Below are 19,914 nucleotides of genomic sequence, written 5' to 3'. Positions count from 1 at the left end.
AACCCAGGCCCTCCAACCCCAAAGCATGGCTCTTCCCGGAACCTTCACCCCACAGCACCATCAGGACTCCATTCCCTGCCTCCCCACGGGCCAAGTTGGGGAGTGAAGACACGTCTGGGGAGCCACGGTGAACCCTGTAGCAGTCTGGCTGACCCCGCATGGGCTGAGGGGGCTCTCGCCTCATTCCGTGCCAGGACCCCTCTCTGGCCACTTCCTCTGGGTCGGCTCTTTGGCTTCGTTTCCTGCCAGATGCCCCCATCCTTTCTGCTCCAAGAGGCCTGCCCTGGCTCCAGCTCTGTGGCTGGGTGCTGCATGCCCTTCTGCCGGACCCCCGACCCCACCCACCGGCTGCCTGATCGTCCCCCTGACCCAGGTCCCCCAGAGAGCAGCTTCTGCCTCCCAGGACACACCTGCAGCCGTTGCTTTGGAGCCATTGGGCCTCAGCCCAGGCTCCTCACCCTCCTCCATCCTCACAGCACCCACTTTTATTCTGTAGCTAAGCCGTCAATGTTAATCATGCAGCAGAACACACAAGTGCCATTACCTGGAAAGAAAGTGGGGGCCTTGACCCCCATAACACCTCCCCGTTCCATCCCCTGCCCTCCTCTACCCCTGCTCTCCTCCACCTCTTCTTTCCCCTTTATGTAGTTATATAGCAACTATATGTCGTCCTTGAGATGTGTGTGTGTGTGTATGTATATATATATGTAATTTTTGTTTAGAAGTTACTGGGGATTGAACCTGGGACCTTGTACATGGGAAACAGGTGCTCGACCACTGAGCTACACTCGCTCCCAGTATTTTTAACATTACAGTTGCTTTTAACCCTGTAAAAAGAGTGCCATGCCCTAAGGGACGCTCGGGCTGACTTTCCCACCTGCTTTTCCTTTGCCAAGCCCCATTCCTGCTTTTGCACGTCCCTGACGTGCGTTCCTCCTGACACCGGATGGTGGTCTGCTCTGCGCAGAGACTTGCCCTCCTGACAGCGGCCTCCAGGTTTTTGTTTCTGAGAACAGACTCTGCTGACTTCTTGGTCCCTGTCTCCCGTTGCACGTAGGCAAGAGTTTCTCTCAGGGGGAGCCTCAGTGGAGTAGCCCGGTCGTGGGGGATGTGCTGCTGCGGAGCTCTGGCCTGGCCTGCTTCAGGCCACGAGACAGCCCGGTGGACCCCCGGACACTTCGTTAGCCTAACCGAACCTAGTTTTCCTGTCTGTGAGATAGGAAGATGGACACCGCCTGTTTGTCCCGTTGATGTAGATTGTGCCCCCACCCTGGGACAGGAGGCTCTGGGCTGCCCACGGGAGCTGATCTGGGCTTGTGGGTCCCAGTGAGAGAGACCCCAAGGAATAGACCTAGAAACAGGCAGCACTCCTTAAGGCCAGAGTGACTGAGGCCCGAGAAGGAGGAGCGCTGGCTCTCCTGTGGGAGGCCCTGGAGAGGCTCCTGGCCCCAGGCAGGGAGGCTGGCATGGGCTGCCCCGGCCTCCTCTAACCCTAAACCTGTGTACTCGAGGACTGCAGTTGGTGGTGGGGCGAGAGCCCCCTGGGAAGGAAGGGAACCCCCACTCAGGCCTCATATGGGCCCACAGAACCCAGGTGGGTCCTTCCCCACCCAGGTGCCTTCCTGGCATCAGGGCTCCGGCCACCCAGTGGCTCCAGTCTCGGGTCCCAGCCAGCGGACCTGGGAAGGTTGTGCTGCTTTCGTGCCGCCCCTGGCCGCCTCCCAGTTTGGGCTTTGGCCCCTAGGGCAGGGCAGGCAGCCCCACGCCCCTGGCTCCTCGCCCTTCCAGGCCTCTGTGGTGGGGAGCCCCACAGCAGCGGGTCAGGGCCACGGGCCGGACGCCTCCCTGCCTGCCAACCTCCCTTGGGACCGGCTCTCCGCAGCAGCCCTGAGCAGAGGCACGCGCCACGAAAGACTGCACCCTGCCTTGGCCTCTTATTTCTAAACCAGTCTCGCCTCCCCCAGTTTGTTGGCTACGATTTCCTGGCCACGAACAGACCCACGACCCCCGTGAGCAGCCAGGCCCGGGCCACAAGTACAGCCCGCCAGCCTCCTTTAAGGAAAGCGCAGCGCCCTCCACCCCCCCACCCCACCCCGGGTCCTCACGGCGGCCGCCACGCCTTGCACCTTCTCCCCTGCCCTGTCACCCCTTGCCCCTGCCATCGCCCCTTTGCCTGGCTCCACCCTGCAGGCATGTCCCACCTCAGGCGTGACATGGTCCCTGCCTTCTGGCTGGGGGGGTCCTGCTGGGACACCAGCCTGCTTGCTCCTCACCTCCTGCATGTTCCGTGGGGGCCTTCCCGTCCCTACTGCGTTTTAAATCACAGCCCCCCTCCACGTCCCTCCCATCCCCATTCGCTGCTATTTTTTTTCCTTTCCCTACTGCACTCACTACCGCCTGACACTCTGTGTGTTTTGTTCACCCCACCCCATCCCATGTACACTCCAAACACTGCCTGTCACATAAGGGCAGTGTTTGTTGAATGACTGAATGGTCTTGCCATTGAATTAGGCTCTTACTGGGTCTCCAGGGGACTTTATCCAGACCCTTCTGATTCCTTCTGCTCTCCTTGCCCCTTCTCTGCATCTCACCCAACAGTTTGCAAAGTGCTGTCTGATTGGGTTCTGGTAGCCCCAGATGCCAGCAGACTTTTTTCCGTCCTGCAGGGAAAAAACTCTCCTCCTCCAGCTGCCCTTCAAACTGCAGGACCCGTATGAGACATTTTCCTAATGAAAACCTGCCCCCGCCACTTCTAATTGTAAAGACAATAGAAATGAACCGTAAGTCACACAAGGGGCCTTTTGAAGACCCAGGCTAGTCAGATTAAAAACTCACAGCTGGTTAAGAGAACAAAGCCAGCTGGACACGCACGGTGCTGCCTGGTTTTCCTTTGGGAGAGAAGTCCCGTGGCCACACGTGAGGCCAGCTCAGCCAGGCGGCCGCTGCTGCGCCCCGTCGGTGCCCCCTGGCAGAAAGCTGCCAGGTGGGGGATCTGGAAGAGGGGCAGACTCTGGCTCCTCGTCTCCTCACTGTGACATCCTGCAGGGAAAAGTGTGGCTAAATTCCCGTGGTCTAGGCTGCGTGAGCAAGGTTTTGCAAGGAACACCCCTGGCTTTCGAGCTTGGGCCATAATCCAAAGTGGCTGTTCACAGGTACTAGAGGACCTTTTTTTTTTTTTTTTTTTTTGTAGATTTTTATTTTTTATTTCTTTCTTTCCCCTTCCTCCCCATCTGCTCTCTCTGTCCATTCACTGTGTGTTGGGAAACTGTGTCTTGTTGCGTCATCTTGCTGCGTCAGCTCTCCATGTGTGCAGCACCACTCCTGGGCTGGCTGTGCTTTTTTCATGCAGGGCGGCTCTCCTTGCAGGGCACACTCCTTCTGCAAGGGGCACCCCTTTGTAGCACAGCACACCTTGCGCACAGCAGCGTTGCACATGGGCCAGCTTACCACACAGGTCAGGAAGCCCTGGGGATCGAACCCTGGACCATCCATATCGTAGATGGATGCTCTATCAGTTTAGCCACATCCACTTCCTGAGAGGACCTTCCTTAGCAAAGGAATCGGGTTTGTGAGCAGGTGCTTGGGAGTGCAGAAAGCCTGCTCTGAGGCCTGCCAGCGTGCCCCTGTGATTTGGGTGGGCAGTTCCTCTGGGCAGTGAAAACCTTTGGGCTCCTTTCAAAGCAGGACTGGCCAGGCTCTAATCCAGAGGTGTGATCCTGTTTTATGGTAAGCGGGCAGGTAACCCAGGTGACCTCGGCAGGGCCTGGCATCGTCACCCTGCAGGAAACTGGCCCAGCCAGAGATGAGGGTCTGGGGCACAAAACAGCCCCCGCCTCTCGGAGCCCCTGGTCACCACCTCCGCAGAGCCTGGCTGTGTCGGGGAGTCTTTGTGGTGTTGGAGAGAGAGGAGTTGGGGAGCATGAGCTTTGTGGCATGGGGCCATGGCCAGGCTGGCAGGTGAGGCGGAGGCCGGCGGTGCTCCCACGCAGTGGCCCCTTGTCAGGCTCCCCCGATCTGGACGGTCCCTGTGCTCGGACGTGCTTAGCATCTGTGGGAACCCGCCCAGTCGCGTCGTGGCGTGTTGGAGAGCTGGGGACCAGGTGGGGTCAGCGCCGCCACGGGTTTCCGGCTGGCTCCGGCTCTGTGGCTGTGAAGCAACACCGTCAGCCCCTCGCTGGCTTCCTGGTGGAAGGCAGACGCGGTCTGTACGGCCGGGCTCATTGCTTGGGGTTCAGTGTGCAGCCTCCCCACAGGCTCCCCTTCAGCCGCCTCAACCCTCAAGGCAGCTGAACCTGACAGGCGCACCCCAGGTCCGTGACAGCTCTTCCGAGGTCTGAGGATGGCAGGTGGGATCCAGGTGAAGCGGGTACAGCCCATCAGGGCATGTTACCCGCCGGCTGTGAGGCTCTGGACAGACACAGGTTCCCGGCGTGGCTGTCCTGTCCTGCGCCCTGTTCATGCAGGGGGCCAGCTTGATTCTTGGGGCGAGTCCTGAACCATAATGAGCTGGGCCTCTTCCCGGGGCTGCCGGACAGTCTCCTTCCTTCGTTGTACAGCATTGTGGGTTTTGTTTCCCTTCTACCTCGCTGCTCCCGCACAACCATCACATGCAGGTGCACAGGTTGTGCACTGCCCCACTTCAGCGCCCTCTCCACATAGACTGAGACGAGTGTGAACCCCCTGTCTCCCCAAGTCATGATGCACCAGCAGCCCGGCTGTCCACTGCCACTCCCAAGGAGTGGATCTGTCACCAGACCAGTTTCTTGGGATCAGATTGGAGCTGTCCGGCTTCTCGCTGCTCTTGAGGGACTTTCTTAGACTTGATGGATCAGGGGTCATCTCTCTCTGCCTCGTTTCAGTGGCTCGGCCCTTGAGGTTCTCACCCGGGGGGCTGAGAACGAGTCCACGCTGGCCCTGCCCCCTCCTTGTGCCGAGGAATGAGCTTTCCCGGGGGGAGAGCTGCCTGTGGCCCCCAGGTGCCACGTGGGGCTGGAGCCCAGGTTTCTCGACTGCACGGCTGGCTGCCTCCCGCCCAGCCCTGGCCTCTCCCCAACTGCTGCTCCGAATCCTGTTCTCTGAGGGCCACGGAGGCGGCACGGTGTCCTCCTTCCCACCCGGGGCACCAGCGAGGCGCTGGCTGGGTGCTGGTCCTCTCTGCAGTCCCTTGTAGATGAAACGCCAGGGAGACACAACGTTGGGGGGCCCAGCCTTGGGGTGTCGACCCTGCCATGACTCACTGGAGAGGACGGGGTTGGAATGGGAGACTTAGCGCCCCCGAGAGAGCAGGGTTTGTTCTGGTTGGAGCTTCTCTGGCTTTAGGGACAGGTGCGTGTCTTCAGGCCACAGCGGTGGAGTGTTGATTCTCCGCCCAGCCGGCCTTGGCACCAGGCGTGTAACAAAATGCACAGTCCTTACCTCTCAGAGTTGGTCAACAGGGGAGCAGACCCCTCTAGTATTCTCTGTAATAGATGATCACAAACACTCAGGGCCTTCATGCACTATTGCACAGGTTGTGCACTGCCCAACTCTAAGGGCCCTCTTCACGGTGGCTAGGATGAATGAACTCCCCCAGAGCTGTGATCCTCCAGGGGCCCAGCCATCCACAGGGACCTGGAAGCCTCATGATGTGTGCCCCGTGTGAGGCTGAAGGCTGGCAAGGGAGGCCTCTATTGCAGGAGGTGAGGGAGAGGAGGCAACCGGTGCAGCTGTGAAAAGCTTTCACCGGCACGAGGTGCACGTGTGGGGCTTGAAGGATGAAACCTCCAGCCAACAAAGAGGAGAGGGAGTGCTGGGCTGCGGGCAGGACACTTGTCAACCGCTGGAGGTACAAGACCGGGGAGGCAAGGAGGCCAGATGAGTGAAGAGGCCACAACCATCGTCCAGACGAGAGGGGCCATGGCAGGAAGTGGAATGGAAGGAGGAGGCAGGTGCAGGGAGACTTGGGAGCCGGGGTGTAGGGGGCCGACTGCCAGGTCCCCGCTAGGGCGTGCCCTCCCACGATGTGCCCTGCCACGATATGCATTCCCAAGGTGCATGTTCTGAGTCTGACGTCCAGTGGCTGGCCAGGCCTCAGAGACCCCCGGCTCCAGGAGCCAGCTCAGGCCAATGACATGTTTGTACCCCACTTGCCCCCAGGTCGCAGTCACCTCCTGCTGGGGTTTTCACTCTAGAATAATCGTGTGGTCGATTTCTGAGCATTCTTCCAGCCACAAGGGCCCGGGCTGCAAGCACCACACCCACAGGTCCTCCCTCCCCACCCCCTGGGGTCCTTGCAGACAGCCGGGCAGTGCTGCCCCAGCCGGCGAGTGCCCGCTCGTGGAAACCTGGTGACTCAAGGGACCTCCGAGCCTGGGTGCTCACGGGTCCCCAGGAAGGAGCCTGGCCAGACCCCGCAGGCGGTGCCGGGCTGGCCACTTAAGAAGGTGATAATTTGCTGTCGTCCCCAAAGCAATTATAGATTTCATTTGTCCAGGCAATAGTTGCAAATTGGATAGGGGACAGGCAGAGACAGAGATGTAATTTGAAAACCAAAGAGCTGCAGGGAAATTGACGCTTGCGTGCTGTTGGCGGGTGTAATCAGGGGAAGAGAATGCCAACCTCATTACAACCCCAGCACAAGTGTTTTTCTTCTTAAGTCAGTCCTCTTGTGGTCTAATTTACAAGCGGTAAAATTCACCTTTCCAGCGCTCGGTTCTTTGAGCTTTGACAAGCACGGGGTCACATGCCCACCACTGTGATGACTGAGAATCGTCCCATCCCCGCCCAGAGGCTCCTCAGTGCCCCTTTATATTCCGCCCCCACCCCAGACCCTGGCAGCCACGAATCGGTTCTCTCCGTCATTATCATTGTGCCTTTTCCAGAATGTCACGTCCGTGACCCCAGAAAGCAGGCTTTGGAGGCTGGCTGCTTTCACGCAGGAACGTGGACTTGCGGTTCATTTGTGTTGCCGTAGGGTGCCGTACTTCATTCATTTTTATCGCTGAGCTGCGTTCCAGGGCGCGGAGGCGTCCCCTTGCAGTTTGGGGTGATTACAAACGAGTCTGTAAATGCCTGTACGTGGGCCTTCGCGTGGTCTTAGGCTTTCATTTCTCTTGGGGAGATGCCGAGGATGGGACTGCTGGGTCAGATGGGCAAGCCTGCCTAACTTGATGAGAAACTGCCAAACTGTATTCCAGAGCGGCTCTACCACTCTTGTTCCCGCAGCAACGTGTGAGATTTCCAGTTGCTCTATATCCTGGGGGGGAATGAAAATGGGTGCTTCAGAGCTTTCTGTTTCAATGACTGCAGCATTGCAGGGTGGCTGGCGGGAGGGGCGGCCCGCGAGGAGGGAGCGCTGTGGACACTCTGGCTGCCCTGGTCCCCGGCAGCGCTGGGTCTGCTTCCAGCTTCCTTTTCCAGTTGAATCTTCGTGAAAGTGATACTCGGGCCCTTGCTGGGTTGCTCGCCGGGCCTCCTTCTGTACGGCCTCGCGTGATGGGTGGGCTTTATGCATTGGGCACAGAGCCCGCGCAGCGTCCGCTCAGGACCGTGGGTCTGTCTCCTCCAAGCCGCTGCCTGTGCATGCTCGGGCTCGGGCTGGGGCTTGGGCTTGGGGTGAGTCCCTAAAGGCACAGCAGCAGCCCCTGGGGTGCTGGGGGTGGGTCTGGCAGGATGGGGGTGGGGGATGGGCATCGAGGGACAGGTGATGCCAGCCCCCAGTGGCTGGCAGCCTTGACGCTCCCCCGAGGGCCCACGGGGATGTGGTACAGGGGGACAGGCCACCGCCCAGTCCCTGTCCTCAGGGAATCCTTGGTCTAGATTTGGGGGGTGGTGTGCAAGCAGCACATGCCCCAAGCCAAACAATATTTCCAAAGATGATGGGTGGCCATGTAGGAATTCTTGCCCCCAAAATGTCACAGACAGCTACGCTCCTCCCTCTTCAAGGAAGGAAGTACCGAGGGCTGGGCGGTCCTGTAGGGAGACGGCGAGCCAGGGCCTGGTGGTTGAACTAAAAGGCCCCCACCAAGAACCACCCTTTGGCTGCTTCCTTTCCCTGGGAAAAAGGAGATGAAAGACTTTCCAGCCTGGGAGGAACCTTCGGGGGGGCTGGCCCCGTGGTCCCCACATCGGGAGGTGCAGCGTCTCTAGGCTTCAGCCGGGACCTGCTGGGTCAGAGGCAGGGGGAGCGGGGGCAGAGGCAGGAACTGGCCAGAGGCCGCCAGCACCCTGGCCTGGAGCTCTAGGGAAACCGAGTCGTCTCGCGCTGCACCACGCTGCCCCGGGGACCGAGGGGGGCAGAGCGGGGCTGCCGCGGGGGGCCTCCCAGGAGGAGCCCGACTGACTCGCTGTCCCGCGTCTGTCCTGGCCCTAGGTGCAAGTTCTTCAGCCTGACCGAGACGCCGGAGGACTACACCATCATCGTCGATGAGGAGGGCTTCCTGGGTAAGTGGCTGCACCCCTGGGCGCCCGGCTGGCCTGGCCCCGGGTCGCCGCTGCCCGCCCACCTCCTTGTTTCTGTCCCCGCCTGCTGGCCGGTGAAGAAGTCGCTGAGTCCGCTTCCTTCGCCGCCGCCGCCCTTGGCTGAGCCCTCCATCCCCTCCCCGTGCCCTTGCCGGGGCCCTGGAGGTCAGAGGGTCAGTGAGGCACAGTGGTACCAGCGGACAGTCAGAGAGCAACACGCTTGACCGCGCACCTGCCACGTGCACGTGCTTCAAACTGTCCTCGGTCCTCACACCTCCCCTGGAGAAAACCTGGTTATGTGATCCTCTTATTACTTTTGTTTTCCTTTTTTTCTTACTGAGATGTAATTCACATACCACCCCATGCACCATTTTAATTTTAAAATGCACAAGTCCGTGGGAGCAGGTGAGGCTCTGTGGTTGAGCACCTGCTTCCTAGGCACAAGGTCCCAGGCTCAATCCCTGGTACCTCCTTAAAAAAACACACACACACAGCATACAAGTCTGTGGTTCTAGTATATTCACAAAGTGGTCCAGTCGCTGTCCAGTTCCAGAAGGTTTTCATCATCCCAAAAAGAAACCCCATACCCGTGAGCGCTTTACTCCCCATTTCCCCTTCCCTCAGACCCTTCTCTTTTTATTGTTAAAGTTTATGGGGTTTGTCCTGCTCTAAAATAATACCTAACACCTGTGGGATGTTTGCGGGGCCGCCGGGTCCTGCGCTCACGGACACACGTCTGTTTCTGGGACGTGTTGGCGCCTGTGCCGTGTCAGTGGGGACAGAGAAGGGAGCGGCGGAGCTGCTGGCACTGAGCCGCTGTTATGTTCCTCATACTGCAGAGAGGGCATGAGACATTTTCAAAACCCAGGGTTCCACCCCAAAGAAAGCTGCTCGTGTTTTTCCATCCACCTTTTTTCCTATGCATAGGTTATTGGCTGTGTGTGTTTTTTAACTTGCTTATGATCATAATACATATAGAATTGTTTTTGCTTAACCTGAAACGTCCTGTGGTAGATATGCCATGCCTACGTATCCAGTTGTCCACACCTAGGAATTGAAGTTGTTCTTAATGATAAATTTATAAGTTCCTTTTTTTATTTAATTCATTTATTTATTTCCCCTCCCCCTCCCCCATTGTCTGCTCTCTGTGTCCATTCACTGTGTGTTCTTCTGGGTCCGCTTGCATTGTCAGCGGCACTGGGAATCTGTGTTTCTTTTTGTTGTGTCATCTTGCTGCATCAGCTCTCCATGTGTGCGACACCACTCCTGGGCAGGCTGCACTTTTTTTCACGCAGGGCGGCTCTCCTTGCGGGGCGCACTCCTTGCGCGTGGCAGCACTGTGTGTGGGCCAGCTCTCCACACGGGTCGGGAGGCCCTGGGGATCGAAACCTGGACCCTCCATATGGTTGGCGGACGCTCTATCCATTGAGCCATGTCCACTTCCCCAGTTTATAAGTTTCTTAAACGTAGGTGCCATGATTCTCAGCACTTCTGCCTAGAGGGATTAGTGCCCATAAGAAAATGAAAACGTGTTTGGGTTGCCCAAGCATACAGTCTTCTCAGGTTAATCCCTAAATGGGATCTGAGAAACGGGGTGAGGGGGTCGGAGGTGACCGTTTCATGGTTCCCAGTACCGTCGCTGAGATGGCCGTGTTGGACCCTCTGTGCTGGTGAGGCCGTCAGGCCCCAGAGAGGGCGACTCCCCCAGCTGTGCTCTGTGGCATTCTCACGTGCCCTTGCGCAGAGTCGGCAGGAGGCACAGGTGTCCCTCCCTGCTTCAGAGCAGCCAGCCGTGTGGCCTGAGCAGGGTCGAGCCACGTGTGCTTCCTGCTCCGTAGCCCAGGGAGAGTGGGCAGGGACCCAAGGGCAAGCCCCGGCACCCTCGTCAGAGGCCTCCGTCTGGCCACTCGCGCGCCTCACTCCCTCATTCGGCACACGTCTGCTCAGCCCCTGCCCCTGTGCGGGGCCCTGGGCTGAGCGCAGCAGCCACAAACACAGCTACCACCTTCTCCGCAAAACGCAAGTCAGGCCAAGAGTGTGTGCTGGGCCACCCAGACACATTCTCATTTCTGTGCTGCCGAGCCTCGGGGCTCTTCAGAGGCAGAAGGGACCCCCCGGAGTGTCTTTTCTCATCCACCGCCCGAGCTGTGGCCGCCTGTACCTCTCCAGGCAGCAGATGGGAGGAACGCCGTGGGGAAGGGGGTCACCGCGGACCTGGCAGGCTGGTTGTGCAGCCCCCCCGAAGGCTGTGTTTGCGGGATTGTCAGTCACCCAGGAGACGCCACGCGGTGAGTGCTGGGTGCTCTGAGCCCCCGGGGCTGGCAGGAGATGACGTTTATGGAGTCCCTGCTACCTGCCAGCAGCTTGCTGGGTCCAGAGATGCAGCTGGAAATGGAGAGACCACCTCTGACCCCATGAGCCGCCTGTCCTGCCGGCCACTAATGACACCTCTGCTTGTCAAGTTGCCATTGGGGTCGATGCTATGCAGGCCACAAAGGAAGCTCTGCAGGAGACCGTGGTAACAGGGCGAGACACTAGCGAGTTTGGACTTGAACTCACAGCCTTAGCTCACATGGATTCAGCTTACCCACCCGACAGTGCTTCTCTCTGAAGGACACTGTTCTAATCTCTGGAAACTACTCTTCTCTTCCTCATCTTATAAAGGAGGAAACCGAGGTACAGAGATGTTGTCCAACCCACCCGAGGCATGATGACCAGTACCATTTGCAGCTGTCTCCAGGAGTCGAACCTCAGTCCTTGTGGTCCAGGAGACACAACCAGACTTACAGCACCCACAGAAGGAGGTGCTCAGCCCAGTGGGTGGGTGTGCAGTCCGGGAGGGCCCCCAGGAGGAGGCAAGGCTGGAGGTGAAGCTGACCAAATAGGAAGAGTCCACCAGGTGAAAGCCACAAGGGGAGGGGGCTTCCCAGGCAGAGGGAACAGCACACCTGTGCAGCTGGAGCTCCCAGGAAGTGGGCTGCCCGGCATTCCCAGGGAGGCCTGTGAGAAGGGTGGGAGGAGGGGATGGGGCAGGCAAGGCCAGAAAGGGCTGCGAGAAATGCTGGGGCTTTGTCCTGAGGGCAAGAGGGAGCCAGTGGAGGGTCTCAGCAGATCTCGGGGGCTTGCCAGAAGAGGAGCCAGAAGCAAGAAGCCAAGTGAGGAGGTGGGCAATGAGAAGAGAGGAGGAATTCAAGGAAGATTCCAGATCTCCTGAGCTCCCCTGTCAACCAACAGGAGCCCCTCCTCACCACCACCACCATGCAACTTTATTCAGGTCTGGAGGACTGTGGGGAGCCTTCCCTAGGATCACCCTTTCTGATGTACTCAGGTGGTCAGGGAAGGCTTCCTGGAGGAGGTGAAATTGGAGCTGGCTCTGAAGGACTGGGGAGCCTGGGAAGGGAGAGAACATGTCAGGTGGAGGGTGGAGTGAGTGAGGGGAGCAGGAGCTTCTTCTCTAGAAAGGAGATGACGAGATGGAGGTTCAAGCAAGAGGTAAGCAAGGCAAGATGAGGCAGGAGGGAGCCATTGAAGGTTGTTGAGCTGCGACAGTCACAGAGGCTGGACCCTGGAGTGCACACAGGAGGGGGGAGTGTGAGGTCGGGGCCCTCCCTGGGTGTCATAAACAGTTTCAGTTCAAACTGAGGTCTTTAGACGCGGGCCGAGACCCTCAGCTGGCCCGGGAAGGACTTTATCCCCCGCTCCTCCAGCCTGAGGCTCCCCAGGGCTGTCAAAATGACCTCGTCCCTCCTGGAATTGCTTCGTCTGGTCCCTGCACACACCTTTCCCAGGGGCAGGGCCAGAGCCAATGACAAAGGGGTCATCTCTCAGTCTTCAGTTCAGAGAAGGCAGGACCGGAAAGCAGGTTTCAGTGAAAGTGGAGGCGGGGGCAGTGCCTGGCTGCTTTAACTGTGCGACGTCACGGCGAGGGGTCCCCTTCCTGGCAGGGTTTCCTGATCAGCAGACGGCGGCTGCTTGGCTATCCTCTGCTGCCCGAGAAGAGCAGCACATGTTTGTTGAAGCGGTCAGAGTCTCTCCCACCCTCGGCGTGGAGCTGCAGGTGGGGAAGGTATGGTCCTATCGTGTAGCAGTTAGCGTCCGCTGGTGTGCCTCGGTTTCCCTGCCAGGTGCTGGCATGAGAGGATGGAGCCTCTCATGGAATCACTCCAGTGGCCCAAAAGGTAGAGACCAAAGACCCATTTGCAAGTGAGAAAACCGACGTTGACTTGCCCAACTTGCTGCCAGCGACAGAGCCACAGAGGCCAAGGCGGGATTCGAAGCAGGAGGTGCCACAGGGAGCTTCCAGCCTGAGAAAGGAAAAATGCGGAGTGAGGTGATGGTTGGTTTCTAAAGAGAGCAAGGTTCAGGCGCAGCGGAGAAGAGGGGCTGGCCTGGGCGGCCTGGGGCAGTCTGGGAGGCTCCCAGGAGTGGGGGTGGGGTGGGGACATTGCAGTGCGAGGCTCAGCCTCTGAGTTTCTCTTGGGAGGCTCCATCTCAGAAGGGGAACGAAGGTAGGAGCGGCGGGGGCTGCTGGCCGTGCCCCCAGTGTGAAGGGCTGCTCCGCGCCTCATTCCTGCAAACGCTGCTGCTCACCCAAGGACCTCCCTGGCCGGCCTTGACTTTAGCCAGGAACTTCGGTCGTTGGTCACTGGAAACCTTGCCAGCATTACGCTTTCCCAGCTAGAAAGCGGCCGCTGTGCACGTAAGCTAAGCAGAGCCTTTGGAGGGGAGGGAGTGGGATGTAAATAACGTGCCCTAGACAGAGTTCCTTGTTTAATGGGAACGGAAGAGGCTCTCGCCTCGGATGGGTGCTGTCTGTGCAGAGGAATGCGCATGCACGTTTGCACCTTTTACAGGTTTAATGAGCGCTAACTGCTGTGCCTAGTGATCTCAGGGACCCCTGGGGCGTAAGCAGCAGCCCCCCCCCCCCCAGCCTGGCATCCAGGTAGTGGGCAGAACCTTAGAGCTGGAGGTAGAGGTGCCCACCCGGTGCTGACCTGGGCTCCGTGGCACTGGCCCTCACCGCGTCGCAGCCCCCTACCTGTACCTGGGGTCAGCGGTGTGTTGTGGTGACACGTAGCAAAACCAGGGCGGGCCGCGATTCGTGGGTCATAGTCAAAAGGCGGAGAGAGGAGGATGTCACATAGTAACTCCTGGGCTGAGAAGGGGAGATGCCGGTGCAGACCCAACCTCAGCCCCCTTTCCTTGTGATTCTAGCAAATCACTCAGCTCCCTGCAGCTCCCCTCTCTCAGAGCTGAGTAAGGAGCGAACCTGAAGGTGCAAGGCACGGGTGCTCGAAAAGCCCCTGGCAGCCGGAAAGTCCTCTTGCGTCCACCAGCACTGCCGCCTGTTCTTTCTCAGCTCATGATCTCAATTTCATACACCAGAGGGCAGAGGAGTGCCCCCAAGAGGCCGTCACCTCCAAGTGACGTCCCCGCCCGGTCAAAGGCCTGACTGCAGCTGGTCCTGAAGCGGGCTCCCCACAGGGGGCCAGGGGCACCATGCACCCCAGCATTTGGAGGGAACGCCTTCCCCGTCGTTTCACATGCCCGCGTGGCAGCCTCCAGCCCTCAGCTGTGGGGGCAGCGAGGCCCTTTGGCCTCCCCAGGGCTGCCACATTTCCACACTCATGCCTTTACGTGTGACGTTGGTCCCTAGTTGCTAAATGATTTTTATTTGTTCCACTCAGTATAGGCTTATGTTCGTTTTCCAGTACCAAGTAGCCTTCAAAAGCTGCCACGCCCCTACCCCCCGCCGCCCGCCGTAGCTCTTTACATTTGGTCATGTTTTAGTTTCCTTGGCTGCTCAAGCAAATACCATAAAATGGGGTGGCTTAAAAAATGGGAATCTGTTAGCTCACAGCTTTGAGGCTAAGAGAAAGTCCAAATCAAGGCGTCATCAGGGCAATGCTTTCTTGCCCAAGACTGGCGTCCGGGGCTGGCCGCCGGCCCTCCCTGGCCCCTGGCTTTCTGTCACGGGACAGTGCACATGGCGGCCTCTCTGGTCTCGCCCTTCTCTTCCCGGTTCCGTCGACTTTCAGCTTCTGGCAGCGTCTCCTCTCTGTCTGAGTTTCATTCTCCTATAGAGGACTCCAGTGACAGGATTAAGACCCTTCCTGGGCCACAGCTTAACTGACGTAGCCTCATCAGAGTGTCCTTATTTCAGTGGCTTCATACCCACAGGAATGGATTGATTTAAGGACATGTTGTCCTGGGGAGACACAGCCCCAAACCACCAAGGACAATCTTCAGCTCTGCAGACAAGTCGAAAGCTTACCCCCTGCCCTTCCCCGGGAACTAGACGCACCCGCTGCTACCGCTTGGTGTCTGTTATTTTCTCTCTCCCTGCGCAAGTACACGTGCACACGTGTGCCTCGTCCAGTGAACCATTGGAAACAAAGCGGGGCTGCTCCATCCCAGGTACGTCAGCATTTATCTCCTGGAAATGAGAGCCTGCTCCTACTTACCACGGCAAAGTAATGAGACAGAATTTCACGATTGCATGCAAATTTCATATTCAAGATTTCTTTGGTGGTGCAAAAATGTATTTTCTAGCTAGCACACATATTTGTTGAAACAAATGTGTAGGGTTCCGTCACAGACGAACTGGGGCTCGTCTTCCCATCCTGTCACTGGGCTTTTAGGGACACTCCCGGGCCTTCCTTTCAAACCCCTCTGGGCTCGAAGTCCTTGTCCCCGAGCCTTTGCCCCACACGCAGATACTTTTTTTTTATAGTGAAATTGTTTATTTTTGAAACTCATGGTACATTTTGTCCAGCTGCCACCTGGAAAGGTTAATCTGCAAAACTAACCCCCCGAACATGATGCAAAAAAGCCCCTGGCAGTGACTCTCCTCGAAGCTCCTGCTGGGAGATGATGTCATTTAATCCTCAAGGCGTCTTCTGGAATGGTTCCCGCATTTGTCGTCATCCCACATTTCAACACTAAGACACTGAGGGGCAATGACCTTGCCCAAGGTCACACAGCCAGCCTTGACCACCGCCGCCTGGCTCCAGGACACCTGACGTGCCACCGGGGCGGTAGAGCCTGAGGAACACGGGGAAACCGCAGGTCCTTCCGTGGGGGGAGGGGGGACCCTGGCAGCCCCCACCCAGCGACAGGATGGGCCAGCCTTTGTGGCTAGGGGTGGCAGGATGCTTACCTCCTCAACCAAGGAGTGTCCTCAGCTCGGAGAGGCTATTTTTACGGTCAGCATGATGGGCAGTGACAGAAATACCCATTTTGGCCTTGGAATGGGTCCATGTGTCCTCTAGGGAAGGGTGAAGCTGCCGCTTCTGGGCAGACTCCCAGCGGCTCGTCTCCACAGCCCCGGAGTGGCTCCCCAGGCCCCCTGTGGCTTGGCCCCCGCTGAGGATGGGTCCCAGGCCTTGCCCCCACACACCCCCAGAAGATGGGGCAGGGAGTTGCCACCCGGGCAGCCCCTGAGGCGCCTGAGGCGAGAAGCCTTGCACTCCCAGCTCCGGCGTCTGGCAGAGCACGCCCTTCTGGAAGCCACGGAGCGCTGACCTCCGTTCCCTCAGGGGCCAGGCCTGCCGCTCGGGGAGCCCCAGGGGCTGTGCCCGGAGGCCGAGGACTGGGGGGCGGCGCCCTGAGGCCAGGAGCAGGGCAGGAGGACCCGCTGCACCCCTGCCCCAACCCTGGACTCGGAATCCTCCGGAACAGGGGCAGCCTGCCTGCTGCTCGCCGCTTCCCCCTCCCGCCTCGTAGCCCCGTTTCCTGACTCCTTGGCCGTGGTTTTCTCACTGGGACCCCCCACAACTTGTCTAAACCTGCCAAGAGAATCCTGGGGCAGAGCCTTGGTTACGCAAGCACCCGCTAAAAATAACACCCCCCCCCCCCCCCGCCCCCCGCCAACTTGGAGGGAGGGCGCCTTCCCGCCGCGCCGCAGCAGCTTCCTCGCGGCGTCCCCCCGGGGGACAGAGCCAGGGTGGCATTGGTCGCTGACGCGGCCCGTGCTCTTGACTGCCCACCACTGGGGACCTCGACCAGGGACAGACCCCCCCCATGCTGAACATCAGCCCCCAACCAGAATGTGGAACCAGGGGAGGGGGCAGGTTGGTCTGGGGTGGGGGCAGTGGGAGGGACCGCCCTGCACTGAAAGCCTGGTGGAGCCGTGAGGCTGCGTGAGGGGGCGCCCCAGGTTGTGACCACCCCATGGTGGGCCAGCGGCCGAGGCAGGGCCAGGACACGCCCCACGGAGGCAGGACGAGCCAGAGCGTCACATCTACCGCTCCGTGACCTTGGGCCCATCGGCTGCTCTCTCTGGGCCCAAGCTGCTTGCTCTGTGAAAAGGGGGGCAAGGGGTGCAGGGGAACAGACCAACTTCTGGGCTAGTGCTGCCTCTATGCACAGAGGGACAGAGCTCTGCTTATCCTCATGGTGGCTGAGAAGTCACAGGAGTTGGCAGTGTTGGGGGGCGGCCTGCGTGGCAGTGATGCTGGCCCCCTCCGTGCCCCTCGCCCAGCCCTGGCAAGTCAGAGCTAGGAGCGTGGGGTGATGTCGAAGGTGGTCTCCCCCACTCCCACCCCAAACCTGGCGTGGCAGCCCCCAGTGGGAGACACTTAGCTGGGGGGAGGGGCAGAGAAGGTACATGGGTGCAGCCGGGAAGGGTGTGGGGCGGCTGGGAGAGGTGGGGACAGCGGCCACAGCAGGCCCTCCGTGCACCAAGTACTGGGATCGGCAGGGAACAGGACAGAAAGCGCTGCCCACACGGAGCCGACAGGCACGCGGCACCCACCGACGTACACTGCCCGATGCGGCAGCTGCTCACATGTGGCGGTGGAGTTTAAATGTGTAACCTCCAGTCCCTCAGGCTCACTGGCCACGTTTCAGGTGCTCGGCAGCCACACGTGGTGAGGGCTGCGCAGCCGTGGGCCTGTCCCACCGTCACCAGAAGTTCTTTTGGGCGGTGTCGGCTTAGCACATTGCAGGGACTTGGGCTTTTACTCCAAAGGGGATGGGAGGCCGCGGGGTGCGGCTCTGAGCAGCGAGGGGCTTCGGCAGGACAGAGGGTGAGTTCACAAAAGCTGACGTGGTTCTGTCGTGCTTACATGCAGTGACGTCGACAACCTACCAGGATTTTCCCAAGAAGGCTTTTGGGGTTCTGCTTTCACGAGAAGGGGCTTTTCTATTTGTTTCATCATGTAAGCTGCTTTAGAGCAGCTCGCTGCTGCCCGGGCTGCTTCCACCCAGCGTCTAGCCAGGGTTGCAGGCAGACCTGGGGGTGGGCGCCTGGGTGGGAGTTGGTCCACCCAGCAGGAGCTAGACTCTGGGTCCCCAGCTCTCTATGGCTCCTGCGTCTGCTCTTGCACATCCTTGAGACCGGAGGCGGGGGCCGACACCCCTCTCCCCAGGAAAGCGCCTGCATTGCCCCAGGTAGACTGTCAGAATTGAGCTGGAGCCCAGATATCAGGGGGGCGCCTTTCCTCAGGTCGTCCTGGGGCTGAGAAAGTTCTTTTCTGAGATCCCAGGTAGCAGATGGAGCCTGGAGGGGCAGGGCCTGCCAAAGCCTTTCCTCAGCTCCCTCCCCAGCCCTGCCCTTCCGGCCTCTCCAGCCCCCACTGGCCAAGGGGCTCCCTCCGCTGTGGTCACAAGGGAGACCAGAGCAGGGCAGGTGGGAGCCCCGTGGTCCTTGGGTGCCATCTTGCCTGCAGCCGTGGCCACAGCCCCCCAGTCTCGGCCATCTCTGCGCCCCTTCTCAGGGACCGGGGGCCTCTTCCTGCGTGGATCCCAGGAGCGGGTGTGGGGTTTGAATCCTGGCGCTCTTACTGAGTGGTCTCAGGCCGGGCCCGGCCCTTTCAGAACACCTGCTGTGGGCAGCGTGCGGCGGGACCAAGTCCCGTCTGGTCTGCAGAGGCCTGGGGAAGCATGCAGCCCATGGGCCGCGCTCCCTGGGCCTCGCCCCTGCGGCCGGGGCCTCGTACGCGCTGGGCCGAGCAGGGGCCTGGCGGGGCGAGAACCAGTCCTGGGAACGCCTGTGCTCGGCCGTGTGGCCATGCCTATGAGCGGAGCAGGTGGAGGGTGGCCCCAGCGTTTGGATGCTCGGTCTGCACAAGCTCGCCAGGGAGACTCAGGCATGGTGGTCACTCAGCGCCTCCACGACCCCTGCCGGAGCCAGGTCCCCCCAGGACCCTCAGGCTCCCAGGAGGAACTCGGTGGTCTCCTCCTGAGCCCTCCTGGAGCCGGGGCTTCTTCCAGAGAAGGCCCAGGGCCCCCTACCCCTGACTTCTGGCCTCCCTGCCCAGCTCCAGCCCCCGGGAGTTACCAGGAGTCCAGTTTGAAAACCATGAGGCCAGTGCCACACCGTGTGACGGTGCTGATCGCAGCACCTGACACAGAAGGGACATAGGAACTAAAAGTAATAGTAAGGGAAGCAGACTTGGTTCAATGGATAGAGCGTCCACCTATCACATGGGAGGTCCACGGTTCAGTAGAGCTGGCCCATGTGCAGTGCTGATGCGCGCAAGGAGTGCCGTGCCACATGGGGGTGTCCCCTGCGTAGGGAGAGCCTGCGTAAGGAGAGCCGCCCAGCGCGAAAGAAAGTGCAGCCTGCCCAGGAATGGCGCCGCACACACGGAGAGCTGACACAGCAAGATGACGCAACAAAAAGAAACACAGATTCCTGGGCTGCTGACAAGAATAGAAGCGGACACAGAAGAACACACAGAGAATGGACACAGAGAGCAGACAACCGGCGGGGGGGAGGATTTTAAAAATAAATAAGTCTTTAAAATATAAAATAAAAGTAACAGTAAAAGTCATTTACCACCACTCCATCCTTATGAGAGTCTAGCCCATTAACCTCCCCTTGACAGCCAGGGAAACCGAGGCTCAATGCAGCTATACCCCTTGCCCATGCAGCCCCCACTCTGCTGCGCTCCCTGCTGCACCCCGAGTTATCTGATGGCCTTCCCCACTCAGTCCTCCCAGGAAGGGGCTTTGTGGGACCCGGTCCTCCCTGATGTGGGAGGGAACCGAGGCGAGAGCGGCTGCAGCTGGCCCCAACCCTGCCCTAGGGCCTCAGGGGCCACCTCTGTGTCCCCCAGAGCTGCCCTCCTCTGAGCACCTGAGCGTGGCGGACGCCACCTGGCTGGCTCTGAACGTGGTGTCCGGCGGCGGCAGCTTCTCCAGCTCCCAGCCCATCGGGGTGACCAAGATCGCCAAGTCCGTCATCGCCCCGCTGGCTGACCAGAACATCTCCGTGTTCATGCTCTCCACCTACCAGACCGACTTCATCCTGGTGAGCCCCCACATGCACCCCCCCAGGCACGGACACCCCACAGGCAGGGACCCCCACAGGCATAGACCCCCCCACAGGTATGGACCCCCCCAGGCACGGACACCCCACAGGCACGGACGCCCCCCCACAGGCACAGACACCCCCCCCCCAGGCACGGACTCCCACAGGCACGGACGCCCCCCCACAGGCACAGACACCCCCCCCAGGCACGGGCCCCT

General features: G+C 59.7%; 1 protein-coding gene across 1 annotated transcript in view; it reads left to right on the top strand.

The window, feature by feature from the left end:
* The window catches only part of CASTOR2 (cytosolic arginine sensor for mTORC1 subunit 2), a 57,901-nt gene that overhangs the window by 26,476 nt on the left and 11,511 nt on the right, over positions 1-19,914 (top strand). Inside the window, exons 2-3 of the mRNA XM_058285961.2 lie at positions 8,351-8,421; positions 19,503-19,696. Of these exons, the coding sequence (XP_058141944.1) occupies positions 8,351-8,421; positions 19,503-19,696 (265 nt within the window). The remainder of the gene's footprint in view (positions 1-8,350; positions 8,422-19,502; positions 19,697-19,914) is intronic.

The sequence above is a fragment of the Dasypus novemcinctus genome, chromosome 23 (assembly GCF_030445035.2).
Source record: "Dasypus novemcinctus isolate mDasNov1 chromosome 23, mDasNov1.1.hap2, whole genome shotgun sequence".
Classification (NCBI taxonomy): domain Eukaryota; kingdom Metazoa; phylum Chordata; class Mammalia; order Cingulata; family Dasypodidae; genus Dasypus; species Dasypus novemcinctus.
This window is presented reverse-complemented; position numbering and strand designations above follow the sequence as displayed.